Source organism: Myotis yumanensis, unplaced genomic scaffold (genome assembly GCF_028538775.1).
Source record: "Myotis yumanensis isolate MYYU_CA2020_CCGP unplaced genomic scaffold, mMyoYum1.0.hap1 SCAF_3, whole genome shotgun sequence".
In the NCBI taxonomy this organism is placed as follows: domain Eukaryota; kingdom Metazoa; phylum Chordata; class Mammalia; order Chiroptera; family Vespertilionidae; genus Myotis; species Myotis yumanensis.
In genome coordinates this window covers 179,308,310-179,332,180 of record NW_027223754.1, presented here as the reverse complement: position 1 = coordinate 179,332,180, position 23,871 = coordinate 179,308,310, and the positions used below count along the sequence as shown (strand labels likewise).

Here is a 23,871-nt window from a genome sequence, read left to right as displayed (position 1 = left end):
TCTTTTCTAATCACCTCGCTTTGCACTTTGGCTTCTGGGACCTTCCTTAGAACCATAATGGCTTGATGATCTATTTGTATCCATTTCTCCAGCTCCCTGACTTTGCCAGCCTCTGTTTCCTAAGCACCTGATGCAGAAAGCAATGCTTTGCTGCTGGTCCATCTAATAGTTTCCATTAGGTCAAGTATCCCACAAAAGCTACAGGAATATTCATGTTTATAAATATTAGCAAGGAACCCATTCTGTGACACAGGTCATAATGCTCATTATTCCAAAGGTTTGGCAATAGTAAACAATAAGGTCTAGTGATTATATATCACAAGAGTTAAGAGCAGTGATGCCCATCATGCACTCTGCTGAACACTAAAATATATCTGCCAAAGTGAATGAATGTCTGAATGCAAATTACTAGTGACAAGCATCTACCACTCTACCTACTTCTGCCCGATTAGCTCTGCCAACTAGAGTCAGAATGACACCATATCTCGTAAATGACAGCCATATGGGTCTCACAACACATCATGATAAGTCTGTGTGGACCCACACCTCCTGAACTGCCACCGGCCATTAAAGAATGTCTCATTTATGGGGGTGGGGAGGTCAATTGTTGCATACTAAAAATGGAAACTCTTACACCATCCCAAGTTCATGCTATCGATATAAAAACTTCATTAGTGACTTCAGTGTTTTTTACACTTTCGAATATTTTCTTAGCCAGAGATCTCTATTTTAATAAGCCTTCTATAGTTTTTGAAAAGAAACCTTTTCTTAAATGACCACTTCTATTATTGTGGGGGGGCCACTGGTAGGCCACTGGTAGGTGCAACGGGCGTTATTAAAAATATTGTCAACTGAACCCCGGGTGCAGGCAGAGCCACACCCTGGAGGTGGTCCTAGCCAAGAGGCAAGGACGCCACTCAGTCTGACTTTTCCAGCCCAGGTGCTAAGGGGGTGGATCCCATTATGTCGCCAGGAACTCAAGGCCCATCCAGATATGATGTCACTTCCTGTTACTTCAAGTATATATTAAACTTACTTCCGGTGTTGGGGGCCCTGTCTGTCCCTCCATCAGAGGGCAGAAGCCCACCCAGACCCAGCTTCTTCTATTTTTGTGTCTTGTCTCTTTCATTTCTTTCTCAATCCCAAGCGCCTCTACTCAAAGAACCGGTTCGCTTTCTCTCTCTCTCCCAGTGCTGAACGTGGAGAAGGGAGACCCCCTGACATATAATATCATAATCTTTTCTCTAAAACATCACTGCTCTGTGATGAAGCTTCCATGACCGAAACAAAACAGAACCAAAACTACCTTATTAGTTACAAAAGGAAACTTAAATAGTCATGGCCAAAACACAAAAGACAACCTTGAAAAAAATGTTGTGTGCCTCAAATTTTTGTAGATCACTCCTCACATCTCATTTTTTAGTGTGTACTTTTACAGCTTATATCAATTTGGCTTCATTGTTCTGGGAAACACTTATGAAAAGGTCTGAAATAGAAAGTAAATATATCTTTTCACAGTTGGCCCCTTTCAAGAAATAATGGACAGTTACCTCAATCTGTGCGGTGTGGTTGGCATAATACTTTAAGGCTTCATCTCCATCATCTGGATCTGATCCTGGTTTGAGCATCTGCTGTAATAATTTGTTGTGACGGGCCAACTAGAGGGAAAAAGAGAGAGAAAACAAGTTTTAGATCTTTCCCACTCCCTTTCCTGGAGACAAACTTTGAAATTACTTTGTCCACTTGTACACAGAGCTTAAGTTCTGGGGTTCGTGGCAATTAATTACATGTCAGGAAAGCATGACTATTTGAAAGGCAAAAACAATGAAATCACAAGAATCCACTACTACTACATCAGTCTTATATTTTTGAATATATATGTTCTTAGCATGAGAAAACTATGTCTTGTCCAGAGTAGTTGCTCAATTAATATTTGTTGATTAAAGTTGTATCTTCCATAATTGTATAATTGTGCCAGGAAAAAGTAAATCCCAATGATAGGTAATTGATATCCCCTACAATAAATTTAAAGTACATGCACATGTAAAACAACTCGGTCGACAGTGTGACAGTGCAGTGCAATGGTGCCGATATAATGGCAGCTTCTATATACACAAAAATAGGTATCTGTGTTTCAGAAGCATTTCTCTTATGGCATCTAATCAAGTTTGTACTGAACTCCTTTGCTTCTGTTTCTTCACACATCAAAACTGGCACTTTATGGGTACATATCTCAGTTTTATTATAATTGAAACCAGACATTTAAAAAACAAAAATCTCACCATAAATTACAAACCACTGTTACTAGATGTAATCTTTCTCATTTGAATGCCTATGGCACTTGTTGGCTAATTCTCTCACTTTGTAGATAGCTAGTAGTGCCTTCACTGTCAATTTTATGGTTCTATTAAATAATTTCCTGAAACCTTGAAATGTCTTTAACCTTTTAGATATTCTATTTATGCCTCAAGCTCCCAGGGGGCTTCTAGTAACAAAGATCTCCATATAATTTTATTCATAACACAGGTCCTGTCTCTTACTCTGTTGCAGGCACAGTCTTAAACACTTAAGTACATGATCTCATTTGACCCTACTAAGAGATCCTGGGGACGCACTCTTTTTTATTTTTAACCCTCACCTAAGGATATGTTTTTATTGATTTTAGAGAAAGAGAGAGGGAGAGAGGGAGGAAAGGAAAGAAGGAGAGAGAGAGAGAGAGAGAGAGAGAAGAGAGAGAGAGAGAGAGAGAGAGAAGAAAGAAAGAAAGAAAGAAAGAAAGAAAGAAAGAAAGAAAGAAAGAAAGAGAGAGAGAAAGAAAGAGGAGGAAGAGGAGGAGGAGGAGGAGGAAGGGAGGGAGGGAGGGAGGGAGGGGAGGAGAGGAGGGAAGAGGAGGGAAGAGGAGGGAAGAGGAGGGAAGAGGGGGGAAGAGGGGGGAAGAGGGGGGGAGAGGGGGGAAGAGAAGAGAAGAGAAGTTGATTGATTAGTTGCCTCCTGTAAATGCCCCAACCAGGGATCAAATCCACAACCTTTTGGTGTATAGGATGACACTCCAACCAACTGAGCCCATCCAGCCTGTGCTGGGGAGACACTCTTATTATCCCCATTTTACAAGTGGGGCAATTAAGGCATAGAGCATTTTAAGGGACTTGTCTGTGATAACATAGCTAGACAATAATAGAGCCAGTATTAAACTCAAGCAGTATAGTTCATTTCAGTATTTTATCAACATTTACAGACTAATAGATAAGTCTCTGTATTATGGGTGGGATGTTCATTCAAATTGTGATTACAAAGAATGGAGATAGATTTTAAACAATAATCCAGAAACTATTCCAGAACAAAAATCCAGGTTTTAGGTCTCTATAATCTATGTCTATATAGCCAAATAAACATTATCTTTGTAAGTGATAATTTGGTAAATTAAATATTCATTCCATTAATGCTGCTCTAGAGCAAATCATTTTTGAAGCTATTGTTTTATAATTGAATTTTAGGAATATTTATAAATCACTCAAGAAAACTATTTCCTGTTTTATATAGGTTGGTTCATGAAACAAAGTTTAATCCAGTGTTATTATTTAATAATATTGTATTATTTTCCATCCAAATAAGAATGGGAATAGAGAAAGTAAAAATACAATGAGGTGAACTCCTGAAAAGTATTGTGGAGGGCCAAGAAATAGGTGGTAGCTAGAGAAATGTATAAGGTACAAGGAAGGGTTTCTGAAAGATGAGTATTATAATATCATCTTTGTTTGGTTTCTGAGAGAGAAGAAACATTTGCTAGAGCAACATTTTGACTAGGTAAGAATGGAATGATCTAGTATCTAAATGGAAGAGTTTCCTTCACCCAGTGCAGACCAGGACACATGTCTGTGAGGCCAGTGAATGAGGCCAGTAAGCATGTTTGTGAGTTTTTGTCCAGAGAGGTTCAGCTGTTTGGTTCCTTCTATGCAAGGAGTTTAAATGGGCCCATGAAATCTAAGCTGAATAGGGAAGGAAATGAAGCCAGAAAGGACAATGAAAAAGTGATAGGATCAATGAATTGTACCTTCTAATGTCATTTAAAAATGTATTGGAGTGGAGGTGCTAGAACAATTAGAAGTGCTGCTTAAGAAGCGTTAGTGAGAATGAGATGTTTGAAATGAAGCCTGTTGACAAAGTATAGGGAGCAATGATTGATTAGTAATAACCATCATCTATGTCTATGTCTATCGTCAAATTGCTTCTCACACTTCCACCCTTCCTTGGTCAGAGCCACCTGGAATACTGCAGTAGACTTTTAACTGGTCTCCCTCCTCCATCCTTGTCCTCTAGAGTCTAGCCTTAACCCAGGAGCCAGGGCTATCCTTCTGATCAGATCATGCTTCTTCTGCTCAAAACCCTCTGAAGGCTGCCATCTCATTTAGAGTGAAAGCCAAGTCTTCACCAGGGCCAACAGCACTACAGAACCTGCCCCCCTACCTTTCTGAACTCCCCACAGTCCCGGCCACACTGGGCTCCGGACTATTCCTTCCACATGAGAAGCATGTTTCCATCTCAAGGATTCTGTAGCCACATTTTGCTTACTATTCCCTGTCATGCTCCTGTTTATATGGCTAAATAAAGAAAACAACCCCAGGTACTAAAGAAGAAATAGCATCATTTACTATCCTATATAATAAAGAGGTAATATGCAAATTGACCTTCACACCCTCACAAGATGGCTGCCTACAACCAGGCCAGCAGTGGGGTTAGTGAGGGACAACCAAACGACTGAACAAGTAGGCTGTGTGGGGTGACCAAGCTGGCGGGGGGGGGGGGGCAGTTGGGGGCAACCAGGCCAGCAGGGAGGTGGCAGTTGGGGGCGACCTGGCCAGCAGTGGGGGGCAGTTAGGAGCGATCAGGCCAGCACACAGAGGCAGTGAGGGGCGTTCAGGATGGCAGGGAAGGCAGTTTGGAGTGACCAGGCAGCCAGGCGAATGATTAGGAACCAGCGGTCCAGGATTGTGAGAGGGATGTCTGACTGCCGGTTTAGGCCCAATCCCCAGGACCAGGCCTAAACTGGTAGTCAGACATCCCCCAAGGGGTACTGGATTGGAGAGGGTGCAGGCTGGGCTGAGGGTACCCAGGCACGAATTTCGTGCACCAGGCCTCTAGTTTACTATTAAGTGCTTTAGAAATCAATGGTGAAAACACTTGGTAAGTTTCTGGATGAGTATAGCACATTTGTAGGGAGCCATCACAGTAAGAAATCTAATTTAAATCCTAATTAAAAACTGAAAGACAACAAGGACAGCCATCTATGATATCCAATGTTACCTGACAGAGACCCTCACAACAATACTTGAAATTAGCTGATGTCACTACACAGCATGGCCTAAAAATCCAACCAACAATCAATATTAGCAATAATGAGAATGTGAACATGGGCAGCAGCTCTGAATGCTAAAAGGGAACAATATCATGGGCAAGAAATCTCTGGGTCCTAGAAATACTTTCAATCCACAACAATCTTTATTAAGCAAAGTAGTAGCAATTGCTTTATATATTGGGTGGACACGGTGCTAACTTAATAAGCAGTGCCCAAATAATTTTACCAATAAATAGCTCTTATTAGCTCATTAATACAAATTGAAACATATGAACAGAGAGATGTAATATATGAACAGAGAGATGCCTATATATTAATGCAGAGGGCTCAAAAGCATTGGTGGATAGTTATCTTTATTAAAAAAAAAAAATAAAGACACATCACCCACAGGGAAAGATAGCCAATAAAGGCTAGGGATTTGAGTTCATTATGTGTTAAAAAGAAAAAAGTAAAATCAATCATCTCATATTAATAACATATTTTTAATTTAAATACACATGCAACACTAAATAGGAATAAAAATATATATGTATACATAAAAGGCACACACACTTGTAAGTGTACATATAACCTACAGCAGAGTCTTTGACTAACCTTGTGCAGTTTTTTAAAAACCAGGATTGGGGAATAAAGATGACAAACTCAGTCTTTTTACTTTTAGTAACTTCTATTTCACATTTATCTTCGTGTCATTAGGATTTTAATGTTTGTTTCCATTTTGGTTCACACAAGAATGGAGTAAAAACACAAGCAATTGCACTTGAGTGATATTCAACAATAATTATTTTTTGGCTCTTCCCATCTGTGAAATTTTTTGTGTGAGTTCTACTTTTATTAATTGGTAAAGGCAACTGCCTTTCCAAAGATCACAAAATGAGCTGGAGCCTGCAGACAGATTAATTGCCTTATATGTTTCGGATAATAACTGTACAATGCTTTTATACCAAACATTTTTCCTGTTTGAAGCAGAGAGTAACCCAGAGAAGAGTGTATAAACTAAGATTTTACTTATTCTAACGTGCTTAAAACACACAAGCCCTGTATTTTCAAAACATCTGTTTTTCTCTGATTGCATGACCCTATGTGCAAAGCACAAAACTATTGTGGAATTATAGGGTAAGAAAGACTTATTTTCTTCTTTTAAAAAACCCACTTTCTAGTTGGAAGAATTAAAACAATTGTTGAAATGTGATTCATATGAGGAAAATAAAGGCAGAAATACAAGGAATCATGTTTGATTTGTGGCTTTCAAAAAAGAATCATGCAAGAAATGTTTTTAATAAAATTTTTAAGAAATGGGTAAAATGTTCATAGTAGAAAGGGGGGAGAGGATGGCACAAGGAAGTCATTCTGTGTAGAGAAGAATCTGTATTAAAATGGGCATGGAATATGGGGGGTGAAAGACAGGACAAGAATTTGGAGCCATACTAAATACCCGCATGAGGAGTCTGATTAGAGAAGACGGTTATTTCAGACTATTTCCATAAAAAAGATACATTCAAGACCTAACCACCAGTACCTGTGAACGTGACCTTATTTGGAAATAGGCTCCTTGAAGATGTAATGCTGTTAAAATGAGATCCTACTGGATTAAGGTAGTATCCTTATAACAAGAGGTAAACTTGGGCACAAACACATACAGGGAGAATGACATCTGATGACAGGAGAGATTGAAGGGACGCAAGCCAAGGAACACCAAGGGTGGCTGGCAACTAGCAGAAGCTAAGAAGATGCAGGAAGGATCCTACCTGAGAACCTTAGAGAGAGCATGGCCATGCTGACACTGAAATTTAGGACTTCCAACCCCCAGAACAGAGAGGGAGTAAATGTTTGCTGTTTTAAGGTATCCAGTGTGTGATAATATATAGGGAGCAGCTCTAGGGTCAAGCCTTGGGCTGACCTGTGGCAGGGCCACAAACAAGTCCCAGCCTGGAGGGCAGAGCTCTCCTAGCATAATTACGCCTGACCTTGTAGCTAATGGGCTGTGGGAGGTGCAGCAAGTGTTGCCAAAACAAGAACATTTGTATACATTTTAATCTACCCTTGTTTTAATCAGACTATAAAATAAAGCATCGGCTTGCAGGCTGGGTCTTTTGTGACCTCATCCAGGCACGGGAGATCCACCGAGCCCCAGCTGTATTCCCTTGTCTTTTCTTCAATCTTCACTGCCCCTCCTCAGGTTCACCCTTGGCCATGCTGGCACGGCACAGTGGTATGTTATGGAAGCCCTAGGAAGCTGTCTTAGTCTGTTCAGGCTACTGTAACCAAAAATACCACAGACTGGGTGGCTTATAAATTACAGAAATTTATTTTTCACATTTCTGGAGGCTAGGAAGTTCAAGATCAAGGCTCTAGTACATATGTCTTCTCAATATAAACTCACTGGCAGAAAAAACGAAGGCTCTCTCTCCATTCTCTATTATAAGGGCAAAAACCCCATTCATGAGGGCTCCGCCGTCACAGCCTAATCACCTACCCAAAGCCCCACCTCCAAACCCCAGCACATTGGGCACTGGGATCCAACATATGTATTTGGGGGGCGGGAGGGACACACACAGCAGAAGACAATACAAATACAACATAAAGGGCTTTTTCTTCTATCTGTGGCCAGATAAACCGAGGTCTTCTTACCCATTCTCTTCCCTTCTACCAATAAAGGAATTTGGGGATTAGAGGGAATCCACTTGGGAATGGCGCCATCTGTCCAGAGCTACTCTCCAGACTGGGAGGTCCTTTATAAAGAAAACGAGAGGCCTGGGACAAGAAATTTATGCACAGAGGGGGGTGTCCCTCAGCCTGGCCTGCACCCTCTCGCAATCTGGAACTGCTGGCTCCTAACCGCTCACCTGCCTGCCTGCCTGATCGCCCCTAACCATTCTGCCTGCCTGACTGCTCCCCTGCCTGCCTTATCCCCCTATCCGCCTCTGCCTGCCTGCCTGATCACCCTAACTGCTCTCCCCTGCTGGCCTGATCCCCCTAACTGCCGGCCTGATCCCCCTAACTGCTCTTCCCTGCTGGCCTGATCACCCCTAATTGCCTCTGCTTCAGCCCCACCACCATGGCTTTGTCCGGAAGGATGTCCAGAAGGTTGTCCATAAGATGTCTGGTCTAATTAACATATTACCCTTTTATTAGTATAGATAGCCCAAAGAAGAAACAACTATTCCTCTAGAATAAGGATGCCAGAATCATTATTCTTTTCAGAGTAGGGTCAAAGTCATGTTAGGAAGAAGAAAAGGCATTTCCACATGAGACATTTCAGCTGTGTGGTCTCAGCAAGAAATTATTCACTGTGGCAGCGGATGCTCACACTCAGACACATTAGACGGAAATCAGCTTCAGGCATTCCTACCAGAGGAGCACTCCCTTTCCACTTCAGTCAGCAGAATCAAGGCTTCGGGAAACCCCCACCAATGCCCAGCTTAAGTCTGAGGTTAAATCATGAAGGGCTCATTTCTCAAGGTGGAAATGGTGGGTTTCCCAAAGGAGAGGGGTGAGAACATGAAGGAGCTGGGGGGAGGGGTAGAGCGAGAGGAGAGAATATGGCCCAGGGTGTCACAGATGGACGGTGGAAAGCAGATCAAAGTGCTGACTCTCCACCAAACCGTGTAACTGAATAGGGCAGTTGCGAAAAATAACAAATCTCAGTCTTTCTTAAAAAGTTAATTCTTGTTCTTTCTTCTCTTTCCCAGATGTCTTCATTCCCTAGCCAAATACATTTGTCTATATTATCTCGAGCAGAATTTGGATTGAAACTGGAAGAAAAGAGAAAGAAACTATGTTCATTCTTCTGGACTTCCAAAATAGGCTCTTAAGAATCCAAAGAGAAGGCCGGGAAGACAGTGTGGCCAAGAGGAAGGCCAGCAATGAGCAGGACAGAAAACAGAGGGAGTGTCCGTTCTGAGGAACCGCATGTGGCGAGCCGGGGAGAGAATGCAGCCCCCTGAGCACTCCGTGCACCCGCAGACCACAGGACCACAGACCCCCCGGGAAGCTGCACCTCAGGATTGTTTTCTCTCATCCTGGCCACACACTCAGGAACTGAGGGAAGTAAGGAACGGGTCGCTTCCCTGCCCCCCAGGACTGAAGGAGGGACCCTAGAACACCAGCAATAGCCTTCACCATAGAATCTTTACCAAAGGAGTTTGTTTTTTTAAGAGGTTTTATTTATCTAAATCTAAACTAAATTCTTTGTGATTCCTAGAGGTCAGTTTGTCATTTCCATTAAAACAGTGGCCAAATGAAGACAAAGATACATGCAAAATGGCAAGAAATTCGCCAAAATTAAAACAACAATAACACCCACACACAACTAATTTTCAGATGATCTAGACCAGTGGTCGGCAAACCGCGGCTCGCGAGCCACATGCGGCTCTTTGGCCCCTTGAGTGTGGCTCTTTCACAAAATACCACGTGTGGGCACGCACGTACAGTGCAATTGAAACTTCGTGGCCCATGCGCAGAAGTCGGTTTTTGGCCTGGGCGAGTCTATTCTGAAGAAGTGGTGTTAGAAGAAGTGGGGGTACATTCGCTGAGGTCGACCCCTCAGATTGAAGACATTTTTAGCAAAGGCCAGCTTAGGAGTACCTTAATTAAGTTAATAACAATGTACCTACCTATATAGTTTAAGTTTAAAAAATTTGGCTCTCAAAAGAAATTTCAATCGTTGTACCGTTGATATTTGGCTCTGTTGACTAATGAGTTTGCCGACCACTGATCTAGACTCCTATTCATTAGGGTCTGTCTGAAATTACAGAAAAATCAATAAAAGACCTTCAGGGATTATAATAAATACATGTTTGATAGCTCAACTCTGGAAGCAGAAAAAATAAAGACAAGTCTTTGAAATTCCTGGGTCTCACTGATACCGTGGTAATAACCTGGTTATTATTAACAGGGACGGAGTAAAGAGAAGACTAGATAATAGATGCATGTCGTTTATACAGCTTTGCCAGGAAGCTGCAGTAAACATTCTCCAAGTCTATTTTCCGCAGATCACTGGGGGCAGGGACTGGACCAGAGACGCATGCCCAGGAAGGTCTGTGTGCCATGGAAGGTGCTTACCTGTTAGTCACACCTGGGAACAAGTCAGTGGCCAGAACAGGTGTAGCCCCTGCAAGGGGGCAAATCCTGAACATTTAAACCACCAGACATAGGAGCCTCTCTCCCTCTTGGCTCTTGGCCCTCTAGCTCTCTTGGCACTCCTGCTGCAGGGGGCGCTTTTTTCTGCATTTGCATGGCCACGTGGACTCCACAACGGACAGTGGACTTTAACTGGCCTGATGCTCGGCTGGACCCAGCTCCACGATGGAAAGGACACTTTGGACACCAGCCCTGCTTCTGGCTTTGCTGAATCAGAAGCAGCTGCTCCTTTTCCAGGACTGAATTAAGGGGCATGAGGCTTTGGAACCCGAGAAATGTAACTCCAAGCAAATAAAGCCTCTTACCACATCTCATTCTCCTGAGGGGACTTTGAAAATGCTTATTTTAGCGGTACCCCCAAGAACCCCACTACCACCAATGATGGGGAAATATGGTCCACCAATCTCTCCACAACATCACTATTCCCATAAAGGAAGTCATGTATTTCTTCAGACCCAGAGACGAGAGGACAATACTAGTTCCGTAGCTTCTTCAAACATCTAAAAATGAATTTGCTGGGCATTTACCATCATGTCCCCTCCCTAGTGATTTTTCAAATGTGGTTTGGGAAACACTAGAAGAAAGAAAGGATCTTTCTCCATAATAATTAAAATAATAACATGTGCGTGTGAGTTATTAACTACTTGATTTTAATGTAACTCCCTTACCTAGAATGTAAGCCCTAGGAGGACAGGAATTTTCTTTTGTCACTGTCGTGTCTCCTGCATCTCTAACAGTTTGGCACAGAACAATAAATAAAATATTTATTGAATGTATGGATGGATGGATGACTGGAGGAATGGATGGCACAGAGTGTTTTTGTTTGTTCAACTTTTTAAAGGTAAATGTGTTTAATTTTCCAAAAGAGATTGCTTTTTAGAAAATGTCGAATTACAATTTGTAAATGTGAAAGATGTTTTAATTTCTATTTCTGGGATAAAGTAATTTAGTCATTCACTTACAACACAAAGATATTAGGAATTAGAGCAGCGGTTCTCAACCTGTGGGTCGCGACCCCTTTGGGGGTCGAACGACCCTTTCACGGGGTCGCCAAAATACATCCTGCATATCAGATATTTACATTACGATTCATAACAGTAGCAAAATTATAGTTATGAGGTAGCAACGAAAATAATTTTATGGTTGGGGCTCACCACAACATGAGGAACTGTATTAAAGGGTGGAGGCATTAGGAAGGTTGAGAACCAATGAATTAGAGCATTGCTTATCTCCTCAAAAGCATTTTGATTCTTTCATTGTTTACAGCGACTCCCCCCATGGCAACGAGGTGAAAAACGCCATCTTTTTGAGGCCCTAACCACATTAACACAGGCCTTGTGGGTGACTGGGAAAACTAGGAGCCTTTACTCTCAGAGTCATTGTTGGAGGGAGTGGGCTTATCGCCACACTGAGGGACCATCATCGGTTCTGCGGCTGACCCTTCACGGGGACACATACAAGTCACTTGACCTTTTCATGTGTAATTTACCCAGCTGTGAAATAACAACAACACCCACGATGCTATATCAAAGAGAATCCCTGGAGGATCTGTGCTCCTAATGCTCTGTAAGTTCCTCAACCAACCCGGTTCAGGGAAGAGCACAGTGCTACTACAATTCTTCTCTCCTCTAGGACATATCGCTTCTAAGAAAGCGGCCATTGCTTTCCTGTCGCTCATGGTCTTGACAAAGCTTCATTAAAGTGGGTTAATTAAAGGCCTGGATTTATAACGATGAGTTCCACACCAGTTCTCACACTGCCAGTGTGCTCAGGGATCCCCTCTGAAGTGCACCAATTAGCCCTACGTAAAACCAGGGGTGGGACGTGAGGGATTGAAAAAAAGCACTGTGAGAGAATTTTCAGGAACTTAAAGCTCAATTGCTTGAAAGTTCTCAACCTCAGTTTGCAACTTTCTATTTCTGAGTTACATCAGACTGAGAAACATCATGCTAGTACCATCTCTATGTTTAACTGTCTCGTCAACAGCTGCTTAAAAAAAGGGCCAGCTTTTGTTAGAGTGATTCTCAAAAGTGAGAGAATTATTGCTCAAGCGAACTTCTGCATTTCAAAAGCAGACCTAACAAAAGAGGAAATGAGGTGGCAAGGTGAATCTGAACTCTAAGTAAGGATTCAGATCAGCTGAATCTAAGTGAAAAGAGACAAAGAATTTCCGAACATGTATTTTGTTATGTGTTCAATAGGTGACACCCAACACCCTTTTAAATGTTATCCAGTCATTCAGAAGTTAAATTACCCAGGTTGCAAATGAAAAGACAAAGGGAAGGCATGCAAAGACAAGAGAGGGAGGGAGGGAAAAAATTGAGAGGCAAAATCACTTAGAAAAACATATTTTCTCTCCTTAAAAAAATATATCGCTAACTGGTAGAGAAGACATTACAAGTAAATACAAACATATTGAAACTACAGACAAAGTGCCTGCCTGCATTATAAGCTTCTTTGGTATTTATTATATGGTGAATTATCGATAAAGGAAACAATATTGTCAGATCCATAAGACATGTTAAAATAACCAAGACCCACTTATCCTAATCCAAAACAAACAAAAAATCGCCTTATAACTTGAGCAATTATGAGCTAAATGAAATAATCAGTGTACTCCTTGCATGTTCATTCTAAAATACTTAATGATAAACCTCTCCTCTGGCCCGGTAATTCTCTAGGCATTGGGGCCATAACATTGAACAAAACACACAAACCTCCTGTCCTTACAGAGTTGACGTTCTGGCGGTGGGCAAGACATAAACCAACATATATATGGTTTCTCAAAATGGGAAAATGCACAAAAGAAAAGAAAGCAGAAGATGGGAGTAATGAGCACTAGGGGGCCAGAGGTTGCCATTTTAAAGCAAATGGTCAGAGACCACGTTAATAGAAACTTAAAAAGCAGAAGAAACAGGAAACTCAAAGGCACAAAGAAGGACTATGTTTCTTGGATTCAAAGCAGAGCCATGAGACCAGGGTGGCTTGAGCAGGTAAGGAGAAAGGTGGTGGAGAGGTGGGTAGCGGGGGCAGAGGAACCAGATCATATTGGGAGACTTTAGAAGCCAATACCAAGATTTGACTTTTGCTCAGAAATTCACAAGTATTAGAAGGTTTTGAGCAGAGAGGTGACATTATCTACATGACATTTTTAAGGGTTCCATGTAGCTGCTGGGCTAGAGAAGACACTAAGAAATGCATGGGTGAATGGAAGTGGGGAGAAGTTAGATGCCTATTGCAATAATCCGGTGAGAGATGGTGGTGGTTTCAGACCAGGTAGTAGTGAAGGACATGAGTTCAAATCCCTTCTGTCCTACTTTTTAACAGAGCAACTATGGGCAAGCAACTCAACTTTGCTAAGCTTCACTATTTGCAAAATGAGGTTAATAACAGTGCTTCAATATTTGTCTCAGTGAGCTACTATGACGATTAGATGAGACACAGCACCTGAGACAAAGGAAGCACTTGATAAATATGAGATGAAATAATAATAAAAATAAGAATAATCAGGAACACAATCATAAAAAGGCTCCTAAGCCATGTTAATGGGCATATACTCTGCTCCACGGGAAGCTATTGCAATGTTTCATGAGGAGGCAGACACAACAGGTTGGCATTTTAAATAATCCCTCTGACTTCCCTGTGGGATTGAAAAGGACCTTGGATGCAGGCAAAGAGACAGGAAGCTGCTGCCATTGTCCAGGCAAGAAATGATGTTGGAAGGAGAGGAAACTGAAGCCAAGAGAGAGAAGAGTGGGCTGATCTGAGAGACATTCAGAAGGTAAAACTGATGGACATGCTGCCTGGGGGCAAGGAGGGAGGGAGTCAAGATGAATGCCAGGTTTCTAGCTGGATACCTGGTTAGAGAATCATGCATGCCACTCACTGAGAAAGGGAGCTCACAGTCATTCCAGGAAGAGGCACATGACCGTCTCAAGACTGATTCCCTGAACCACAGCAACTCAGATTGCAACACACAGGAAAGGAGATGTCAGGCCATCAAGAGAAGCTGGGAAGGGTCTGGCTGCCTGTCACCACCTGTACCCAAAGCAATGATCTTTTCTTGATATGTGTGTTTAATTTATTACTTTAGAAAACTTCTCTCTTAGTTTGTGTCAATGTCGAACATGTGGGAGTGATCAACTTTAAAAACAAGTTAAATATGAGGCACATCAAGAATCCATGATATAGTCAATAAAATAGGAGGTGATTTCAAGGAAATCTTGCCAAGAGAAATTGTTTTCTGTTAAAAATATATAGATGTGTTCATTTACTCCTTTAGGAATTCATTTGTGAGCCCTCTTGCGGCATCCGTTTAGGATCTGAGCACGAAAGCTGTCTGAATTCCAGCCAGGCCCAACCCTAATGAGCTTCTGGAAAGTTGATGTGCTTCTGCTTCCTGCTTCTGTCTCAGCCATCTGAGCATGAAGGCTTCGCAGCAGCTCCCAAACCCACTGACATTTAATTAGCACCCTCGCTGTGATCCCACAGCAAGCCCTACCAGACGAGCACCCCAGAGCACCACGCAGAGTGGGTACAAGCTAAAACAAATCTCCCGTTTGGCAGATAGAGATCTGCCTTTGCACACTGGAACCTGGGAGTATTTCCTATTAGCCCTTTACAGGTACTGCCTTTTGGTAACACTGCTGTGCTCAGGGGAAAGCAAATCTATAAATATAAAAGCCTAAGTGTCTGTTACAATCGGAAGACCACCCAGTAGCTATGACGTGCACTGACCACCAGGGGGCAGACACTCAATGCAGGAGCTGCCCCCTGGTGGTCAGTGCGCTCCCACAGCCAACCTCCCACAGTCCCTCCCCCCGCCTCCCCCGCTGGCCAGGCTGAGGGACCCCACCCGTGCAAGAATTCGTGCACCGGGCCTCTAGTATAAATATGAGGAGCCTTAGGAAATGGAGGATGGACATTTTAAACACACACATACCACTTCTTCAGGAGAGCAACTGCAGTGGGTTGAAGGTACAAAGTTGCTCAGAGTGACAGCAAGACACCTTGAGTTGCAATGCCACCAATATTTATCTCATTCTCCCTCCCCTCTAGATTTTAGAAGTGATATTTCACTTTCATTCTGCATAAGATCAAGATCAGAAGAGGATACTTTGGCTGCTTTGAATCATTGCTTCTCTGACTCTGATGTGCATTTGGAGTGTATCTACCATTTAGGTAGTAACCCCACAGCCTCCTCTGCTCACTGCTGTCCGTTTTGGGCCTCATCACTCAATATGGATTGCTGTTGGTAAGATCACTGGTGACCTGCTAAGTGACAAATGCTGGGGTCTGGTTGATGGCTGCACCTTGTGCGTTGAGTTCTTTGGGATCACAGATCCCAGTCTTCTTCCTGAGTCTCTGTCTTAGCTCGCTTTCATGTCCCATTCCCTCAGACCTTTCATTCTCAACCTGTCTCTATAGGTTTTTCTTCCTCCTCCTTTCTTTAAAGGTGGTATTTATTCAGGGTTCCATTCCAGTTCTTTTCCTGGGAAACCTCATCTATAACCACAATTTCCAATAGCATCGACATACTAATATCTCTGTACATCGATGTTCCAAGCCTGGCTCTCTTTCCTGAGAATTAAGTACATATAATCAACTGCCTATTGTATACCTCCGACCCAATGTCCTATAAGTTCCTCAAACACCAAAGGTCTAGAACCAAGCTTCTTCTCTCCTCATTCCACCTCCAGCCCTTCTCTATCTCCAATCTTGCATTGTGAAATGCATCATTATCTACCCACCCACCCTCTCTATCCCTGCGAGTTATCCAAGACTCTCACATGATACAAGGCTACAGATTCTCACACTGCCTTATGGGGCCCAGGAATACACACCCAAGGAGGAGAGGGTTGTGGTTTTTAATCATGTGTCTTGGTATGATTCATTTTTTTTCTGTTGATAAATAGCAGAGATGAATTCCTTTAAGTTCAGAGATGTGGGGTTCACAGATCTGAAAAATTAGGTGATAATCAGATTATCTTGATAGCAGGAAAGTGGAAAGCACAAAAGGAGAAGGAAGGGAATGAAATGAGAAGAGGCGGTGTGGTCAGGTGACCAGACTCGCAGACAATTAGGGAAGGAAGCTGAAGAGGGCGAAAGTCTGAAGCAGCTTTTTTGAAACTGTGGCCTACGGACAACTTGAATAAAAATATCCGACTGTACAATAATGAGATTTGGGGCTCTGCCCCATTCAATCAAAGTCTCCAGGGATAAGGTCCAGGAATTAGATGCACACTACAATTTGAGAATCACTCTTTTTGACCTCAACTTTTATACCCAGTGTTTCCCAAGTTTTGTATCAGATGTAAGTAGACTATCCCCCTCCCCCTGCTAAGTTTCTTTAGTTTGCCCTCTGACCTAGGCCCTTATATCTGTCTCATGCAATTCCTTCTGCCTTCCTGTCCCCCTCTTCTGCTTCTATTCTACTTGATTCATTCATACTTTGAATCTAAGAAATGGCCATGGGCCTGCCCTGTTAATTGGTCAGTCAATTCCCATTTCTGTTCAGGCTTTTACTTTCCACATAATACTAAAGTCACAGAGTCACAGCAATGGAAAGAAAGAACCTCTCATGTTCTCTTTTCTCCAGGCAGAAAGTCTACGTGTATGTGTGTGTGTGTGTTTTACTCATATACAAAGTGAACTGAGCACTATAAATAGAAACAAGAAAAAGACTTAAAAGTAAATGACCTCTCCATTCTTACTCATAAAAATATTCCAAATGTGGGAAATTATGACTGTGAAGATTATAAAAATCACCAAATGCACAGTTTGGCCAACTATGGCTTGTGGGTTAAATCGGGCCTGTCACCTGTGTTTTTAAATAAAGTTTCATTTAACACAGCCATGCTGGTTTGTCTCAGCATTGTTTATGGTTTTTTTGCATGAGAGTGGTAAATTAAGTATTTGCAACAGACAATCAGAAAAGCCTAACATTTTTACCATGTGGCCTTCTGTAAAAAATTTGCAAACTCTTTATAAACGTAACACAAACTTACAAATAGTTTGTGGGTTTCATGTAAGTGTCAAAATATGAAACAGAGAGACAGAGAGACAATCTCATACATACATATATACATAAAATTCTAGAAGATATTTTTGAACCACACAATTTTACTAGTATATCCCTAAGATCAATATTATCTCATTGAGCATGTAAATCCCAACAAGGGACTTTCCAGAACTTTCCCCTAGTATATAATTTCACATAACTATTTGGTTGTGATGCGGAGGAGGGGCTTTTTTGGTCTGGCTAAGGAAAACGATTTCCTTTTCTGAAACTTGACCTTTTAGTTCAGCAGTTTATCTTCCAGCATTATTTTGTTACGATGGTCTGTCGCTTTCCTATGCCTCTGCTGTAAGTAATTCTGAAACTCAAAATGCCACCAACAGCCACAAAACACAAGAGCCGAGCTAGTTCCTCATGTTACTTGTAACACTTACATACCTACAGGAGTCTCTCAGCGTTAAATCAGAAAGATATTATTTCAAACACCATCTTAATATTCTACCACTGGGTCTATTTGACGAAGGCCATTAGTTGGCTTTCTTTGTCCTGACATTTCATCCCGTCTCATATTTCTGCCAGGTGTCTTTAGGATAAAGTGTTAATTAACTCTTCTTCATTTACGTTTGGGCTGGAAAAACAAGTTAATCAATAAACATGGTCAGACCCATAGAAGCATGCACTCACACTCCCACAAACACATATATCCAGAATATTACCTTAGTGCTTTGACATAAGGGTTTTTTGTACTGGTTTGCATGTTTACCAATTCTATTTCCCCATGGGTATCAATCTAATTGATTTATCTTTAAATACTTACTTGATAATGTCAGGGTATAAATTAGTGCATGAATACAAGTACCATCATTAAAATATCTTTGCAAGACTTGGAATGATGCTTTTGAGTTGGTGGAAATCTTGTAAAGCAGCAGTCTGTCCCATTTGTTTTTGTGCTATTGTGTTTAGCATTCTATAAAATCGTTAATGTCGCCTTAATTTTATGGCGGCATAAATAAGAACTAAGTCCCCTAAGGAACAGTTTAGCAGAAATTTATGTTCTGTCACTTTTCAATAAATGTTTCTACTGAATTATTTTTTGGGACTAACACCCTGGGAATTTGGTAAGATGTGCCCTCCACTGCTGCCTCCCATGTCGGCACCACACTGCTTTCTCCATCTCCGCCGCCATGTCCCAGAGCGCTTACCCTCCACACACATATCAAGGTGCGTATCACCTCTTCCTCTGCTCATTCTTTCCCTGTGATGGCGATGCCTTCCTCTCTTTTTGCTATTTATCAATATCTTTTCCGTATATAAGATGTATCTAAAAATGTAAGCACCTCCATATAAGCCCTTTACAGTAACTCCAGCCAATATTAACCGTTTCCTTTCTAGTCATCTATAGCACTTGTAACCGTAATACTCACTCATTTATTCACTCACTCACTCAAAAGCATTTACTGTATCAAACACATTAGTATACACTAGGCAACACATTCGTGAATAAAGCGTTAACTCCTGCCTTTACTGAATTTGGAGTCTAATGGAGGAAACAAACAATAAATAGGCCATAGTACCTCAGTGATACATATTCTATGATCAGAGAATACCGGGTGATGAGAACACACAGGAGAGGATGTGCTCAGCACTGGGTTAGAGTAACAACGAGGAGCTCAGGTTTAAGAGTCAGAGTTTGGGTTTGTATCTAAGTTGGGAAGACTGCGAGCATCAAGAGCTCCATTATGGATAAAGAGTGAGATGCCGAAAATGACATTCAAATGCAGATCTCAACCAAGCATGTGGATGTACCAGTTTGGTGTGCAGAATAGAGGCCCACGCTGAAGATATAAATTTGGGATTTATCGTGGTACAGCTGGTGTTTAAAGTCACATGACTGAGTGAGCTCATCTAGGGAGTGAATGTCAACTGAGAAAAGAAGCAATCCATGGAATGAGTCCTAGAACACACTGATTACAACACCCCTGAGAGAAGCAGGAAAGGAATAGGAACCAGCGTAGGGAACAGAGAAGAAGGTGCTGGTAAAGACCCAGAGAGACTAGGAAATTGTGCTGCAGGAAAGTGAAGTCAAGAAATTATTTCAAGGAGAGAGTGACCAACTCTGTGAAGAGTCAGTGACAGGTCAAATGAGATGAAGAATGAGAAGAAACCATCAGATTTATCAAGGTGGCAGTCACTGTGAGCTCACTATGAGCTGTTTTGGTGTTACAGTAAGGGATGAAAGCCTGGTGAGAGGCAGGGAGAGACTGAAGAGAGAACAGAAAGAGAGGTACTGGAGATAGCAACTGTTATCAGCTTTGCTATAAAAGGGAGCATAGTTATGGGTCAGTGGGCTTGGGGAGAAACAGAATTGCCTGCTTAAATGCTGAGCGAATGATCGAATGTTGGAGAACAGAGGAAAATCGATGTCTCTCTGCTCCTCTGGCTGTCCCTACGGCTCCCTCTCTCCCTCTCTGTCTCTGCCACACACTCACCTTCCCATGTGCACTCCTAACTGAGATCCCAGAGCACCCCAGCTACACATCTTTCCGGATACTCATCTTGCCACATGTGATTGTTTTTATGTCCCATGTAATAAACAGTCAATTCCATGAAGACAGAGACTAGATCTCATTTTCATACCCCATGCAATCCCAACCCATTACAAAATCGATGTCTGTAGAATACCTGTTCCTGAAAGAAACACACAATGTGGCTGCCAGGAGGGAGACATCTCTGAGAATGTAAGTCATTGAGGGGAGGGATTTGGGTCTGTCTGCTCACTACTTTACCCTACCATTGAGAATAGTGGGTAATCAATAAATATACACCGACTAAAGATCCAGAGACACAGAAACATGGAACCTATTGATGAATTTCAGAGGGAAGGCAGTGGTGGGGGTGGGGAGTGATTAACTGGGGGAATTTATATGCATATATGAATAGCCCATGGACACAGATAATAGTGTGGTGAAGGCCTGGGAGGGGCGGGTACAGGGTAGAGAGGATCAATGGGGGGAAAAACAACAACAAAGGGGACATTTGTAATACTTTCAACAATAAAGATAAATTTTAAAAAAGAATAAAGTAAGAAGGGGAAAATCATAGAAGTAAGTCTGATGAGTCTTAACATTTATGGAGCACTTACTACACACCAGGCTCTGTGCAGATGCTGCATATGTGAGCAGAAGTATTTGTGTAAAAAAATGCCAGTCTATATAGTATGTTAAGATTTTAATTGAAACTCTCTTTACCTTTTCTTACTACAGAGAATGCATAGCAATAGGCTACAGCTAAGTTGTTTTGTTTGGTGCCTGATAGGCAGTTTTTATTACTAAATTATATTAGTGAGGAAGGCGTACTTATCTAAGCATCTATCATAACACCAATCATTAATATTACTACACTAGAGGCCCGATGCACGAAATTCATGCAAAAGTAGGCTTTCCTTTCCCTGGCTGCCAGCACTGGCTTCCCTTTGGCATCTGGGACCCCGGCTTCCCTTACAGCCCCGGCTTCGTCTGGAAGGATGTCCTGAAGGACTCTGGGAGGATGTCTGGTCTAATTAGCATATTATGCTTTTATTATTATAGATAAAGTTTCTCTCAATAACTTCTTAGAATTAACAGAAATTTTGTACTTCACTAATAATCATTATTGGGTGCAGTTTTTTCATCACATATGAATGATATAACTTACATTTTACATTTTTTGTTGTTGTGTTTTTATCCTCACCTGAGTATATGTTTTTATTGACTTAGAGAGAGAGAGAGAGAGCGAGAGAGAGAGAGAAACATCAATGTGAAACATCAATTGGTTGCCTCCCACATATGCCTTGACCGGGGATCAAACCTGCAGCCTGGGTATGTGCCCTGATCAGGAATCGAACCCTCAACCTTTTGGTGCATGGGACAACACTCCAATCAACTGAGCTACCTAACCAGGGCAACTTACTTGTGTGTTGCTGGGGTCCAACCCCAGCAGGTCCAGGGGTTCCCAAAGGTGTGGACAGAGACAGCATTCAGTTGATCAGCAGCCTAGCCAGGTTCTCTAGCCAGGTTCTAGCCAGGATCTCCAGCCAGGTTCTGTGTTTTATTGTCTTGTTACATCTGTATTTATACCAGTTGATTTTAATCCTATCAATTTCTATTCCAAAGGTTAGGGCGTTTCTTATCTCCATTCCAGGGAGTAAAGATTATGTAGCTTAAGTGTGATTGTTCGTAGTTAAAGTGATTAACTACCCACCTGGCACTTAGTTAAGGGGTTTTATTCCCTCCCTAACTTCAGGGAAAAATCCCTACCTGGGGAAACAACCTTTCTCGGAGAGGTGACCTTGGTTAAAACACATAGCGCCAAGAAGGGGAGCAAACATTTTAAGAACAGTATGCCATATATGCCAGGTCCCTTGAAACATGCTGTGCAGATGTTTCTTCCCTGCAGCGAATGTGTCAAGCAGCAAGGATGGACCAGCTTCCAGCATGTGTGTGTATGTGTGTGTGTGTGCATGCGCGCACGTGCATGCGCTCGGTGTGTATATGTATTTTCCTTGGCTGCCAAGAAACACAGAATAATTAATACTTAAAGAAAAATTAGCTAATAATAATATATTTTATTACCTCAAATTGCTTTGTGGTAGCAACATAAAAAACATTTTTGGGGTTTGGGGAAAATAGCTGATCTTGGTTTTCTTATTTCAGAAAAGGAACTTGCCATTTTGTTACGTTTTCAGGCAAAATTCCTTTAGTTGCTTATATTTCTAAATATCTGCAGCCAAGACTAACAGCAGGTTTTTCATGTAGCTGGGCAATTGGGAGAAGTCTATTTTCTGCAATGTAAGAAAATAATCTTTTGATATCTAAAAATGTCTGTTTTCAACTAAGTTCAAATTTTGAAAAGTTTCTACATTACCAAATCCATTAATGAACCTTACCTATTTTAACTGTCATATTATTCAAATTTATTTATAATCACTCTGATTATAACTCAGACTTTTTTATCATTATTTATCCCCACGGATTACAAACAGCTATGTGCATTTTTAAAAATCTGGTGTGTTCTATAGAACTGTTTAGAAAACATTGTACACTGTGCTGTCCTATGCCCTTGTATAAATTTATTTTAGAATACATACCAGCAAAAAGTCGGTCATTATGCATAGTATAGATATTAATTGTATCACCCATTATTTTTCACTCTTGGTTACCAAGAAACTCAGAGATACCACTAATAAATAGTAAGAATATTAACCAAGACCCTTAGCATACTCAGATTCCTTTTCCTTTTCAAGGCTTTTGATCTTGTATTCTAACAGTCTAATTATACAAGTGCATTTCTTATTCAACCTCAAATTCCTTTTGTAACTAGGTAAAGTATAAATACAGGAATATCCAGTAGCTCATTAGTTACTCTCTTACATTACTTAAAACATATCCAGCCTTGCCAGTGTGGCTCAGTGGTTGAGCATTAACCTATGAACCAGGAGGTCACAGTTTGATTCCCGGTCAGGGCACATGCCCAGGTTGTGTGCCCCCAGTAGGAGGTATGCAGGAGACAGCCGATCAATGATTCTCTCTCATCACTGACGTTTCTCTATCTGTCTCCCTCTCCCTTCCTCTCTGAAATCAATAAAAATCTATATTTAAAAAAATATATCCAGTAAAAGAGCCATCATGGTCCAACTACTCTATAGTCTCCATATAGGTTTCTGTAAGTTTGCTCTGCAAACATAGGTCATGGATTCTCATCCTATTTTTATGGATGAGAAAGCCGAAGTCAGAGAAGTGAGTGACATAATCAGCTAATAGAGAAAATACAGGGTGCAGGGGTGAATAACAGCTACGCTGTTTGTACCGTATTCTAGTCAACGTATCACTGAGCTACAAGAGCCTCTGTGAGCTTAAAAACCCAGCTGTGTTTTCCACTTTCTGCACTACAAGCAATAATAAAGATGAAGTAATTGTAAGTTAGTTAAAACCCTTCAAAGATATTAAAGATGGAAGTTATGCATCCAATTACAAACCCATCCTTCTGTTCCTAAAGTAAATGAATCAATGCTGATTACTACGTATTAGATAAGAAAATCGAAGCTGCCGAGAGGTTAAGCAGCATTAAGTCTCTAAGGAAAACCTTTTCAGCAATCTGAGTAATATATACATTTCATATGACTTTGGAATAAATTAAAATTTAGCTATTTAAAGCAATGTATATGCATATCCCTTAAAAATGAATATAGCTCAAGTAATTGTAGCTCTGAGGTGACATTTTTAAGGAAAAAGAATAAATTAATGAGGACTGTCAGGACATCCAGCAAATTCTTTCAGCATGACATAAAGAATCCCAGCCCTTAAAACATGATGACCGGTTT

General features: G+C 41.4%; 1 protein-coding gene across 1 annotated transcript in view; it reads right to left on the bottom strand.

Annotated features, from left to right (window-relative positions):
* The window catches only part of ITPR2 (inositol 1,4,5-trisphosphate receptor type 2), a 425,687-nt gene that overhangs the window by 87,063 nt on the left and 314,753 nt on the right, over positions 1–23,871 (bottom strand). The window contains exon 46 of the mRNA XM_070410528.1: positions 1,551–1,658. Within this exon, the coding sequence (XP_070266629.1) occupies positions 1,551–1,658 (108 nt within the window). The remainder of the gene's footprint in view (positions 1–1,550; positions 1,659–23,871) is intronic.